This window comes from Bidens hawaiensis, unplaced genomic scaffold (genome assembly GCF_021521415.1).
Source record: "Bidens hawaiensis isolate Kalapana, Puna unplaced genomic scaffold, B.hawaiensis_p1.1 tig00013117_1, whole genome shotgun sequence".
Taxonomy (NCBI): domain Eukaryota; kingdom Viridiplantae; phylum Streptophyta; class Magnoliopsida; order Asterales; family Asteraceae; genus Bidens; species Bidens hawaiensis.
In genome coordinates this window covers 231,794-244,803 of record NW_027492107.1, presented here as the reverse complement: position 1 = coordinate 244,803, position 13,010 = coordinate 231,794, and the positions used below count along the sequence as shown (strand labels likewise).

Sequence of the window (13,010 nt, the reverse complement as noted above, 5' to 3'; positions counted from 1 at the left end):
TTGAGTTAAAAAATAAAACATAATTCTTATTCCTATAAATTAATATATATATATATATAGGGTAAGGATCCTAAGAGAACCCTTTGCAAATTGAGAACTTTGAGAACCATTTTGAACCACTAAAACACCTTTAAATTATAGAAATTAACTTTCTTCATATTTACAGTCAGCTGCCTAGCGGCTTTTGCAACCTTGCCCCTATATCAATAATAATAAATGTGTAAAATTCTAAATCGATCATCTAGTAATCGGTTTCTAGTTTATTTAATTTGTTAGTTCATTTCATGGATTTATTAATTGACTTTGACTTCAATAACAGTTTGTCAACAATAACTGTTCAGTATTCGAATCGGACTCGAAAAACTCAAAATTCAACTCGTTAGGTTCGAGTTCAATCATCTAATTTCGAATATAACCCAGCTTCAATATTCCGAATTAATTCAAGATCTATCATTCACAAGTCACAACTATAAGCTACAGTAAATACATATAAATACTGAAAAATTAAACAATAAGAAATTAGAATGGAGCTTACATTGATCAATTGCTGTAACTGAGGGTTGTTTAATGCTGAAGCGTCCATGGTAGAATTAGAATACAACTCGAAACGATAACGATAATAATAAGTTTATAAACCCTAAAACCCTAAATTAATAGAAGACGAAAGACGAAACAAGTGGTGCTTGTGAATTTGTAATGTCAATAATAGGCCCATTTATGTGGTGGGTTGCCCATGATATTAGTTTTCTTTTTTCACAAGAATCGTTAAGTTTCGAGTAAACTGCGCTTTTCGTTTGTGTGGTTTATCCAAATTTACGGTTTTATTTCAATAGTTTTAAATTTGCGATTTTCGTCTCTGTGGTAATTAAGCCCGACCCGCTAACTCCGTTAAGTCTAGTCGTTAAACCCATCAGCGTGCCCTCCCGTGAGGGGCAATTTTGTCATTTTTCTCCACAAATAAACCCCAACTTTAATTCGCAAGCCCCCTCACGTGAGAGACTAAGGTGTATTTGGAGAAAAAAGGATAATATTGTCCCTCGCGTGAGGGGTACGTTGATGGGTTTTACGATTAGACTTTACGGGTTAGTTGAATCGAGTTTAATTGCAAGTGAAATAAAACCACAGAGACGAAAATCGCAGATTTGAAACTATTGGACTAGAACTGCATATTTAGACAAATCACATTGACGAAAACCGCAGTTCACTCTCAGATAGTTTTTCACCTATGTCTATGGATTGTACCCCGTTTCCGTGAAGGAGTGAAGAAAAACAGGAAGAAAGTGGGAGAAGTAAGAGAAAAGTGGGGGAAATGGATCAGGAGAATCGGTAACGCCCTCCATTGTGGAAGAAATTTGGGGAATTGGGATCCGGGACCACTCTATGTGCTCTTAGTTAAAAGGGAAAAGAGATGTTGCCTTGTTATTTGCTCAAAATCTCATTGGATTCAATAACTAATCAAGACTTGAATTGAGTCATGATAATAATTGATAGTTAATCACTTAATCTAATTATTCAATTCACATTTCTCCATTAGTGATAATAACTGAGTCGTCCGTTATCAAATTCTAAAAGTCGATTTCTAGGTTTAGTAACCAAACTGTTACATGGACCAAAACGTGCAATTTGACCCAACAAGATCGTATGACGATGTATGTCCACACGAACAACTATTGTTTCGTAATATTCCCCTTCAATAAAACATTGTTCGCAAATCACAAGCTACGAGTTTTCCATCATCTCGAGCCTTAATTCACCATAAAACACACTAAAACTCTTCCTTTCTTCTCCGACGTTCATCAACAAGTCGCTAACTATTCTTTATAACCACGAAACGTTCTTTCGTCTTGTTCATGGGATTATGAAGATGTAGCAGTCATAGACAATAGTGTTCTACTGTTCTATTCATTAGTGTTAACTTCATATTTCTTTTTTTATATACATTTGTTATCAAATTATTTTATTATTTATTTAACTATAAGACGACATTATTATCGTTGTAGAGTTGTACTTGTCCTATGCATGCTTAACTACTATTTGTAGTGTTGTAGAAATTGACTAAGATTACATAATATGTACAAATTAGTCAAATAATATTAAACTAGTTTTTTCTATCAGGCGCGTTGTGCCAGGACAGTTAGCAAAACTCCATCGTTAAAACACGTGCGTTGGTAAACCCGAGTGTTACAACGATGAGTCGATACGAATTTGGTCGGTATCGGTTGTGTTCGTCACGATACAGACAACATTGGTAAAATTTGAGTGTTAAAACCCAAAAAATTAGATAAGAAAACAAAATATTAAAGACGATGTTTATTTGGTTGGCAAACATGGGTAGTGGTAAAGCCCAAGCGTTGTCGGTCATGGGCATTGAGACGGTAACTTGACACGAATTCAGTCGGTTATGATTACGTACATTATGGTACCGTAACTAAAAAACTTAAAAAAATATAAATTGAAGTGGGCTAACGACCAGTTTTTATTTTATTTTATTTATTTTTTTTTTTTTTGGGGGGGGGGGGCGTCGGTCGGTAAACTTGCGAATTGGTAGAACCCGAGCGTTGTCGGTCATGGACTTTGAATAAGGTTGTGAGTCTACGCGAACTCGGCCGGTTTTCATTACGTTTATTATGGTAACTGAACTAAAAAAATCGTCAACCAAGTGGTCCAATAAGCCACTTGCGGCACCAAAGTTCTTCTTTATATATATATATTGTAATTTGTGTCTGCATGATTGCCAATACAGAGTCTAATCAATAATTGTGACAATTGTTTAAAATTAACCAATGGGGTTGGTGGCGCTAGGCCACCAGCAAAGGCAAACCGGGGTCTGGAAGTTCTTGACTTCAAGTCTCTTAGATACTGAAATTCACCGTTAAAAAAAAAAAAAAAAATTAACCACAAAAAATCCAACCAAACTCTATACAACATGTTCATGATTTATACACTCTTGGGCTTCAAATAAAACTCAACTAATCAATCAAAAATAGCAATCAAGAAACATGTATTAAAAATATCTAACACAAAAATATTTAACTTAACCTCCATTTATTTTTTACCTTTTTATCTACCTTCGATTACGAATAACCGGTATGTGCCCGTTCCCTTTTATGATTTCTCCTAGACGGGCCACCAACGGTCCCAGTTTCACTCGCTGATTTTGAAGGTCTCGGGTCAAAAACAGCTGAGCTAAATGACTGGTCGTCGTCACCTGCACCGAAAGAAACAGGCCCGCCATTATGTGACGGGTCAAGTGGATGCCCGACAGCTGCATCTCGATGAGGAGGCGGGAATTTCTCGCTCTTGCTTTTGGCATTTGATTGGTTTACAACTCTCCATCTCTGAAGATGAAAATCAAGAAACCAAATAAATTATTAATCACATGTTTAAAAAAATGATTAGATGTTAAGTAAAATTTTTAACATACATCTAAGTTGGATTGGATCTCTGCATTCGCCTCGGGGGCTGGAATTGCCTGGCCCACACGATCACGGGTTCTTGTTTTCTTATTTCCTTCAACAACTTGAGATTTCCCGGTTAAATTTCTTCGCCTGTGAAGAATTAGAAATAATAATGGAACTTGCATCAGCATATATATATGAGGGCGTGGGATCCGGTACATATAAGTGGAAGGTTCATGTACATTTTAATCTTAATATGAGAACGTAGGAAATAATACCAATTTATAAAAAAATAAGAACGTAAGAAACAATACCAAATATAATACCAATCTACATAAACAATAATTTATAATAACAAAGAAAAAAACCTAAAAATTACAAAAGAATGATAGACCAGCAAATAATTATAACAGCAAAAGAAAAAAAAAATCTAATAATAACAACAAAATATAAATCAGCAAATACTTATAATGTCACATAATCGAAAATTAGCAAATACGAACAAAATAACAGCAAACACCTATAAAAAAAAACTAATAATAACAACATATTGGCTTTTACAGTTTTCATGTTAAGAATAAAATATATTTGATCCTGTTTCTATATAAAATTAACATACAAATAGCTAGAGTAATTACAGTTTTGAACTAGAGTAATTATGTTATAAAAAATATTATTGTATAGTGTAATAATAATTAATCTAGTGTTAACATAATTACTCAAGTTATTTGTAAACTTCTCACGATAAAAGTCATTTGTATTTGATCCTGACCCTATATAGTAACAAGATTTAAAAAAACGAAGAAAGTAAAAAACCTTCTGGCTTCTTCATCCCTTAATTTGACATCTAGTTCTTTGCTGGGAGGGTATTTTGGTAATTCTGATGGCTCACAAGCATAAGGTTCATTGGTGAAGAACTGCATAGACAGGGAATCCAATATTCAGTAAGAGATAAAATAAGCCAACTTAGCAGCTTTGGCCTTTTGCAACAATGATATTAGAGTGAATTCGTTCTCGAGGTGGCTAACTAGTCGGGTTGGATAATGGGTCAACCCACTGAGGCGCCATTTTTTACGATTTTCGAAACTATTAATGTATTAAAAACACTTGAAAACTGTCTCTTTTTTAAATTATAAGATAGTTTTTCTTAAAGAAAACAACTTAGGACAATGTAAGCATTTAGACAATGTTAGGCAACTTTTGGCCCGTTTGACCCGTTTCTGAAATTGTATCGAAAACAATAGAAACTCACATCGCTGTTAAGCGACGCAACAGCAGAAATGCGTTCATCAGGATCAAGTGCAAGGAGACTTTCTAGTAAAGGAAGAGAAGAAGGTGGAAAATCCTTAAAAGTTTCCGCTGTACAGCGCTTGTACGGCTGACGTGGCTTAAATAAAGTGGCTTTTGGCAACCGATGCCTCTTCCAATATTCCTCTGATGGCGAACCGCATAATTTAAATATCTTGTGTAACTGTTCAACCTGAAGTCACAAACATAACCAAATATACATACATATTAGTACATTACTGATATCATATTGTTAAACTAACAGGGGTGGCAATCTTGACCCAGACCCTTTCAAATGGGTCAATTTGAGTTGTTTTAAAAATTAAATGGGTTGGTTTGGGTAAAAGGTTTTAACTAAATGGGTCAAAATGAGTCCTTCGAAATTCCATCTTATTTATTTTCAGGTCAAAATAGGTCGACAAGTTCAAAGAAATGGGTCGATGTGGGTTAGTGTCTTAAGGAAATGTGGCAGGTTTCGGATCGGAACGAGTTTTTGTACAAGACAGGTTTCGACACGAAACGGGTTTCAGGTTGGAACGGATTCGGTTCAGGTTTCAAGCCAACACGAGTTTTCACACGAGACGCGTTGGGTTTTGGTTTCTTTTTGGTCGAATCCGGACTCGTTTTTGTCTGTTTTTTCAGTTTCATTTTTGTTCGGTTTCAATTCTTTTACTTTCGTTTTGATTGATTTTTTCGATTTCGATTGATGTGGCTCGGTTTTGGCTTTTTGTTTCATTTTTGTCGATTTTTCGGTTTCAGTTCGATTCTTGGTGGGTTTTTTTTTCCGGTACGAGGACAACGTAGGAAACATTTTAGTGTTTTTACTTTTTTTTGTTTATGATTTATATTTTGAGTTATGATTTTTTTATTATTATTCTTGAATTATTTTTTAAGAGTTTTTTACCTTAATAGAAAACCCCAAAAAAAATTCAAAAAAAATAATAAAAATATCATAACTTAATAAATAAATAAAAACCAAAAAATCTATAAAAAAAAACTAAAATGTTTCCGCCGTTATTCTCATTAAAAAAAAAAAAAAAAAAAAAAAAAAAAAAAAAAAAACTGGTTCGACCCTAACTTATTCCGACCCAAACCAAAACAACCCTATTTTTTTGACCCGTTCTGACCCAAACTCATCCTGACCCAAACTCGTTTTAACCCATGACTCGCCCGACCCAACCCATTTGCCACCTCTGATACTAACATACTAACATCTAAAACTGGTTTTTAGCTTTTCTACCTCGGTGCGACCTGGCATTATTGGTTTGCCAAAAAGAAGCTCAGCCAAAATGCAGCCTGCACTCCACATGTCAACGCCAACACCATAATTAGTAGCCCCGAGAAGAAGCTCAGGAGGCCGGTACCAAAGAGTAACAACACGGCTAGTCATCGGTTGCTTGTTTTGTGGATCATAAAAAGATGCTAACCCAAAGTCAGCTATTTTAAGAGTACCATCATCGTCAATCAGCAAATTTGATCCCTTGATATCTCGGTGTAACACGCCATTCTTATGACAATGTTCAAGCCCAGAAAGTAACTGTTTGATGAAGCACTTGATCTGCAAAAGATTCGCTTCAATAGTTGTCGTAAAGAATAGGGAAAATGACCAAAATGTCCATTTTACCGGTCAAACTCAAGAAAATGACCATTTGAACTACCTTTACCAAAAATGTTCACGCAAAATCCCGTCGAATGGACAACTTTAAATCATTGACTCGACAGGAATTTTACCCAACCAATTTCTGCCACGTATCAGGTTACTGTCGAGTCAAAGAGATTTTCTCAAATATTGGCACTGCCCACTAAATTTTTGGTGACGATATTATTTTGGCGTCAGACAAGATTTTTTGTTGGTTTTTGGCGTCCGTAGATTCTTTAAAAAACCGTTGTATTTCATTTAAAAACACCAAAAATCTCGTAATTTAAAATCTTAATTTTGGATTAATTATGGGCATATTTTGGGATTTTTTGTTGCTTTTTGGGCAATATAAAAAAACCCATCGTACGACAGAACGGGACAAACCGACAAACCTGTCGAGCCTAAAAAGTAGGATCGTTTAATAAAAGAGCCCGAGCCCAAGCTTCACTTATTGAGCTTGATCCGGCTCGCGAACCTAGACGAGCCCGCCATTTGCATAATTTTTTAAAATATATATTTAATAATTATTAATTAATAAAATTAACTAAATAATATATATAATTTTTATATACAAAAATATAATTCAAAACAACATATAAAAATAATTATACATATATAAAAAAAATAATTAATAAATAGTAAACGAGCCGAGCTTGAGAATCTACTCACGAGCTGAGCTCGAAACGAACCGGGCTTGAGCTCCATGTAAGTTAAACAAGCCAAGCTCGATCCTAGTCGAGCTCGGCTCGTTTGAACCCCTAGAACTGGACATTTTTAGAAAAAAGTGGGTTGATCACAACTAGACATTGTGAACACTTTGACTAATAAAAATGGACATTTTAGTCATTTTCAAATTTTCCCTTAACATCATTGGATACCATCATGGTACACACTACACATTAAAAGCTAACAAACAATGCCTGCAAGCTGCAACTCATTAATGGCATACATACTGACAAAAAACCAAATTAAATATGCCAATTTGGATCTTAAACTGTACCTGAGGCTCAGTAAATTTAACACCTTGTATTGCAGCTAAACCAGAAAGATCATGCTCCATGTATTCAAACACAAGGTAAAGACTGGAAGACATTCTGGATGTAACCAACCCTTCAAGCTTAATAATATTTGGATGGTTATTAAGCTTTTTTAATATTAATATCTCTCTTGCCATGAACTTAACATTCTCAGGCTCTAAAGTATCAACTCTGACTTTCTTTAATGCAACTATTTTCCCTGTAATTAAATCTCTAGCTTTGTACACATTGCTATATGTCCCTTGACCTATCTGTGATAATTAATCAATAAAAAATTTAAATCAATAAATCAAGTGTTCATATGTTGTATATGGATGGTTGGTGATATTCAGAGGTTTAAGTTTAACCTACTAAACATACAAATAAGTAAAGTAGTTACTGTAATAATAATTATTCTAGTTCAAAAACTGTAAGAGTAATTAAGGGGTGTAAACGAGCCGAGCCTGAACTCAACTCGTTTTGACTTACGAGAGCTCGAGCTCGGCTTGTAAGTGGTTTTTTCAAGATTGGACTCGGCTCACTTATTATTTATTAATTAGTTTATATACTTTTTTAATTAATTTTTTATATATTTTGAGAAGAACCTTAAACGAGCCTAAGCTCAACTCGAGCTCGTGTAGTACCTTAATCGAGCCAAAGCTCAGCTCGAGCTCATGTAGTGCCTTCATTGAGCCAAATCTCGGCTCGAGCAAGTAATGCATTGTAAAATCAATACATAGAAGTCTAAAATACGAAAAACTTAAAAATACACAAAGCTCGTTAAGGCTCAACCAGCCTAAACCAGCTTCCCATACAAGACTGAAGCTCATGCTCGATAACTAAACAAGCTTCATTTGAGGCTCGAGCAAGCTTAGCTCATTTCGACCTTTTGATCAATCAATCGCAAGTAGAGCTCGCTAGTAACAATAATTACTCTATTGTCAACATACACTAGAGTAAATAATTAAGGGGGTGTTTGGGTGAGCTTTTAAAAACTGCTTATCTGCTTATTTATTTTTTAAAAAGCAAAAGTTGTTTGTTAAAAGCTTCGAACATTTTTATAATTTCTTTTGCTTTTCAAAAAACAAATAAGCAGGTAAACAGTTTTTATAAGCTCACCCAAGCACCCCATAAGTAGAGTAATAACTACTCAACTTAAAAAACCGCAGAGTAAGAATAATAATAATAATAATAATAATAATAATAATAATAATAATAATTACCCTAGTTATTCGTACTATTCGTACTTTTAGCACGTTAAATCATTTGTATTCGTATTTGTATTTGTATTTGATCCGAACACTACACAGAACTCAACCTTATCTATCTTCTCAAACGAATTCGCCCTTCGCGGGGTCCAATCCTTAATAACATCACCGGCAACATCCGAAAGCCACGACGGCCACACCGGGGCCGAATTAACATTCAAACCATACCCCACCTTCTGTTTCCCTTGGCTATGCACACGAACATCGCCAGCAATCTCTCTAATCCTCTTCTCAACAACCTGTTCCACGTTTTGTGTAGGTTGAGTATTATTATTATTAACAGTAGTTAATTCTTCCGTTGACTTTGACCGGTGATCTGAACCTGCTCGTGTTCCGAGCACACAGCCCATGGTTTGGTTTGGTTTTAAGTTAATTTGACATAATTAAGTAAAGGGTGTCTGTGGTTTGAATTATGCATTTGGGTTTTGAGAAATTGGAGTTGCCGGAGAATATTCCGGCGACGGTGAAGTGGAGAATAATATTATGAGATGGACAGTTGGGATTGGAGAAAGAGAGTTAAAAGAAAGTTAGTATTTTTTTTTTTTTGAATGTTTTTATAGCTTTTAGGATGTAGCTTCAAATAAGTCAAACATTCAATTTTTTATTTTTCTTCAACTAACTTTACTTTTCCCCCGGAGGACACTCACTATTAAGCTATATGCTTTGGAGCGCTATAAAATGGAAGGATTTACGTTATGTGGCGCACAGTTAGTAAATGTTGGGTTTTATTTTTTGGATGTAATAGTGTTGTAGCCTAAAATATATATATATATGATGAGTATCATTACAGAACTGTAAAATTATTTAAGAACTTGAAGAAACCATTGAAAACTAACGTTTTTTATAAAAAAATTTGTATGTTAATGTTCTTTGAGATTAGTTTTATCATTGTTTATATCTATATCTACAATTACAATTTTGAAAATTAGTTTTTATACACATCTATGTTTTGTTTGGCCCCTATGTAAATTTGTTAGTACATAAATTTTACATAATGTAAGCTAGGTTAGGTACCCGTGTATTGGATAAATTATATTATAAAAAAGTCAATGAAACTAAAGATTCACTCAAAACATCTATTACATTACAATGAAGACAAATAGAATTACATGACATAGCTCTCATAAATCTCTAAAAATCTCTTTATATACAACGTTTGTAGTCTTATTTGAAACTTGACCATCTTCATAAAAAATGAGTACTTTGAGCCCTTCTCTTGTTGTAACTCTAGACAGCGCAACATATAACTGGCCATGGGCGAAAACTGGTTGTCTAAGAAATAAACCAACCCTAGAAAGTGATTGATATATATTTAGTTACTCTATTAGTAGTCAACTAAAATTGGTGATTTCAAATACTATCCATAATTTCAGAGATCTACGAAACAATACACAAATGAAAATTACAGAGTTTACCCTTAACATGAAACATACTCTTTTACCATTTTACCATTAACATGAAAACTGAATAATGAATAGTTCTTACCTAAATCTGCGTCCAAGAGGAATTTGTCAATCTTTGTAATCTATAACTGTAGTACGTTGAGAAGCCTGATGTGCAACAACATAAAATAAGTTTTTAGAAAACTTTATGCTAACGTATAGGGTGGATATGCTTACATTATTCTTTAAATACTCGGGATTTGTTGACAGAGATTGAATGAGGGCACTTCGGTCCTGTTTAGATGAGAAAAAGGTCGGATCATTATATAAGATGATGATGATATGTTTTATAATATAAGAATGATAGATGAAATTAAAAATAATGTCCAAACAAACCTTTATCCATAGTGCTGAACAATCAAAGTTGGTTAAAAACCATTTATGGCAGTTCATGTTAAATGAATCGGCTTCTTCTATGCCATTCAAATGATGACGATATTCAGGGCAAATACAATCACTTCCTGCATATGCAGCATCCACATGACACCATATTCCATATTTCTGTCAAACAGTTAACATAGATATCATTTCAGAGATATATTAAAATGGAAAGCATAATAATAATAATAATAATAATAATAATAATAATAATAGAAGTACATAATTTTAAATAAAATTCAAAGATCCATAAATATGAAGAAAGTAAAGATCAATACCATGTTATCATAACGAATATATTTTTCTATCATCCTTAACCATGAAAATGCCTATTGTTACCGAAAATTGGTCTGCATTGACAATGGTTAAACAACTGGAAAGACTAATCAGTTTTGAATATCATATTAAATAATATTTAACAAAAGATCAATTGGATTTAAAAATATATATAATATGATGCAACAAAACAGTGATAAAACAACTCATACACGACACATCTGAGCAAAATCTGAATGTGTACAACAAAATAGAATGACGATGAAACACAATGGTTTATTTCTTGCCTTAATTTGGATTTGTTGCGTCTTTATCACATGAACTATCTAATGTAGGTAACTTCTGCAACAAATGAGCTTTTAGTACAATTGTGGTAGTTAAATAATGTGCCATACATATCTCAAAGAAAAAAACTTTACTGTTAAATATTCAAAAGTTCATGTCTTGGAAGAAGGGTACATAGTTAATTTGAAAGTCAAAATATAAAAGTAAAACTGTAATATGCGTACAATCTTAGTGTTGAACTTACGAGTTATTCGGGCCGTTAGGCATATATGCATCTCCAAAGATCTTTTGCAATGCCTTAATATATTCGAGTAATTGGAGACCTGTTTCTTAATATGCTCCTGTCTTTTCATCTATCGTCCTAAGTTATCTGAGATTGCACTAACTTACGTTTGCAACATAGCAAGTAACAAAGATCTTTTTTCCAATGCCTTTTTGCCAATAATGTGTTCATCGATTACAATGAATGGAATAGGGTTCCGATATTGCGAGTCATGATGTAAAACCCGTTGTGAAAAGGGGAATCATGGATAGAAATAAGAATATGGAGCAAAGATTGTTTACAGTAATTGTGAAAACTGAAAAGGGTGGGTTGGGGATGATTTTATTTTTAATATAAATCACCGATGCAAATTAATAAACCTAAATAAGTTATGGACGGGATGAAAGATGAAGATCCAGAATTTGTGTAAAATCTTAAAAATTAAAATTTTAATTTTTAATATAATAAATTTAAATAGAAATTCCATGAGAGTGCCACTTGGCATAATATTGGACCAACTAAGGGGAATGTGGGACAACCAACATTTTCATATATTATAATAGTAGACTTGTGATTAATATATGTAATCAATAAAATTTTTATATAAAATATGATAAAACTACTCTTAAATAATGCTAATATATAAAAAAAATTTAAAAATTGTTTGGTTGTTAAGGGTTCCTAAGAGTTCTTAACTTTTTTAGAGTTCTTAAATGATACCAACCATATATATATATATATATATATATATATATATATATATATATATATATATATATATATATATACATACTACACACGTATAATAATATAATAATAATATTTCCAACAAACATACCGGCGAGAAAAAGAAGTCGCCCACCCAGAATTCGCCCCATTTGTCGCCCTCGGGGGCGGTGTTCTCGCCCCTAATCGCCCAATTTCGCCCGTGTTTATAGCCCACTACACATGGCTTAGAGGTGCACAAATCGGTTTAAAACTCGAAACCGGTTTGGGTTGAAACCGGTTCGAATTGGTTAACAAAAGTTAAAACCGGTTTATAAACGGTTTTGGTTAGTGTTTTGATCGGTTTCGGTTCGAGTTTTGAGCGGTTTTGGCCGGCTTCGGTTCGGTTAACCGGTTTTGGTGAAGAAAATTACAAACAGGTTCCGAACCTATCGTTTCAATCGGTTCCAAACCGGTTTCTACATAATCGGTTTCAAACCATGTGCGGTTTCGGTTCGATTTTCGGGTCCGTTCCGTTAACCGGATTATTTGCCCATCTTTACTCACCATCAAGGTTAAGGCTTAACGTCTGTTTTCCTCCATCATTCAATCTCACTTTTCAATTCTTAGTATGGGTTATTCTTTACCATTCTATTATTTAATAGTATAAAAAATTGAAAAATGAAAAAAAAAATGATTGGTTTTACACAAATGAGCGATGAGCAATGTGACTATGGTCAATGGCCTCATGTCACTGGTGAAATTGAGATCGGACGGTGTTCAAATGAAGCCACTCCCAATTTGAGGTGCCATGTAGATGTAGGTTAATTGATGGTGTCCACTTGTGTATATCACTCGGCCTAACCAGGTTAACCCAATTGAACCCATATTATTATCCAATCAAAACGTGACGATTAAACAATTGTCTTATAATTAACCAACAATTACAATTGTGAATTGTAGCATGTGTTGTAACTGATAGTTGTTGAGCGTGGAATTTATAACTTTTTCTTTGGTTCGCTGATTAGGTCGATCGCTTATAGAGCGTTGGTAG

The 13,010-nt window shown here is 33.8% G+C and overlaps 1 protein-coding gene across 1 annotated transcript; it reads right to left on the bottom strand.

Annotated features, from left to right (window-relative positions):
• Positions 1–3,074: 3,074 nt before the first annotated feature.
• LOC143543303 (putative serine/threonine-protein kinase At1g54610) lies at positions 3,075–9,113 on the bottom strand. The gene is made up of 7 exons (XM_077035657.1): positions 8,659–9,113; positions 7,325–7,612; positions 5,926–6,243; positions 4,651–4,878; positions 4,215–4,315; positions 3,425–3,548; positions 3,075–3,338 (listed from the first exon to the last, which is right to left on the bottom strand). Exons 1-7 carry the CDS (start codon positions 8,956–8,958, stop codon positions 3,075–3,077), a joined length of 1,623 nt encoding a protein of 540 aa, XP_076891772.1. The 5' UTR covers positions 8,959–9,113.
• Between the last annotated feature and the right edge of the window lie 3,897 nt (positions 9,114–13,010).

Bases quoted from the DNA above. Each gene is read 5' to 3' on its own strand.
- LOC143543303 (XM_077035657.1), bottom strand. From the start codon at position 8,958: ATGGGCTGTGTGCTCGGAACACGAGCAGGTTCAGATCACCGGTCAAAG. The intron at 4,879-5,925 runs GTAGAAAAGCTA...TTGTGACTTCAG, and splicing joins TAATGCCAGGTCGCACCGAG to GTTGAACAGTTACACAAGAT. The intron at 3,549-4,214 runs GTTTTTTACTTT...AATTCTTCACAG, and splicing joins AGGGATGAAGAAGCCAGAAG to GCGAAGAAATTTAACCGGGA.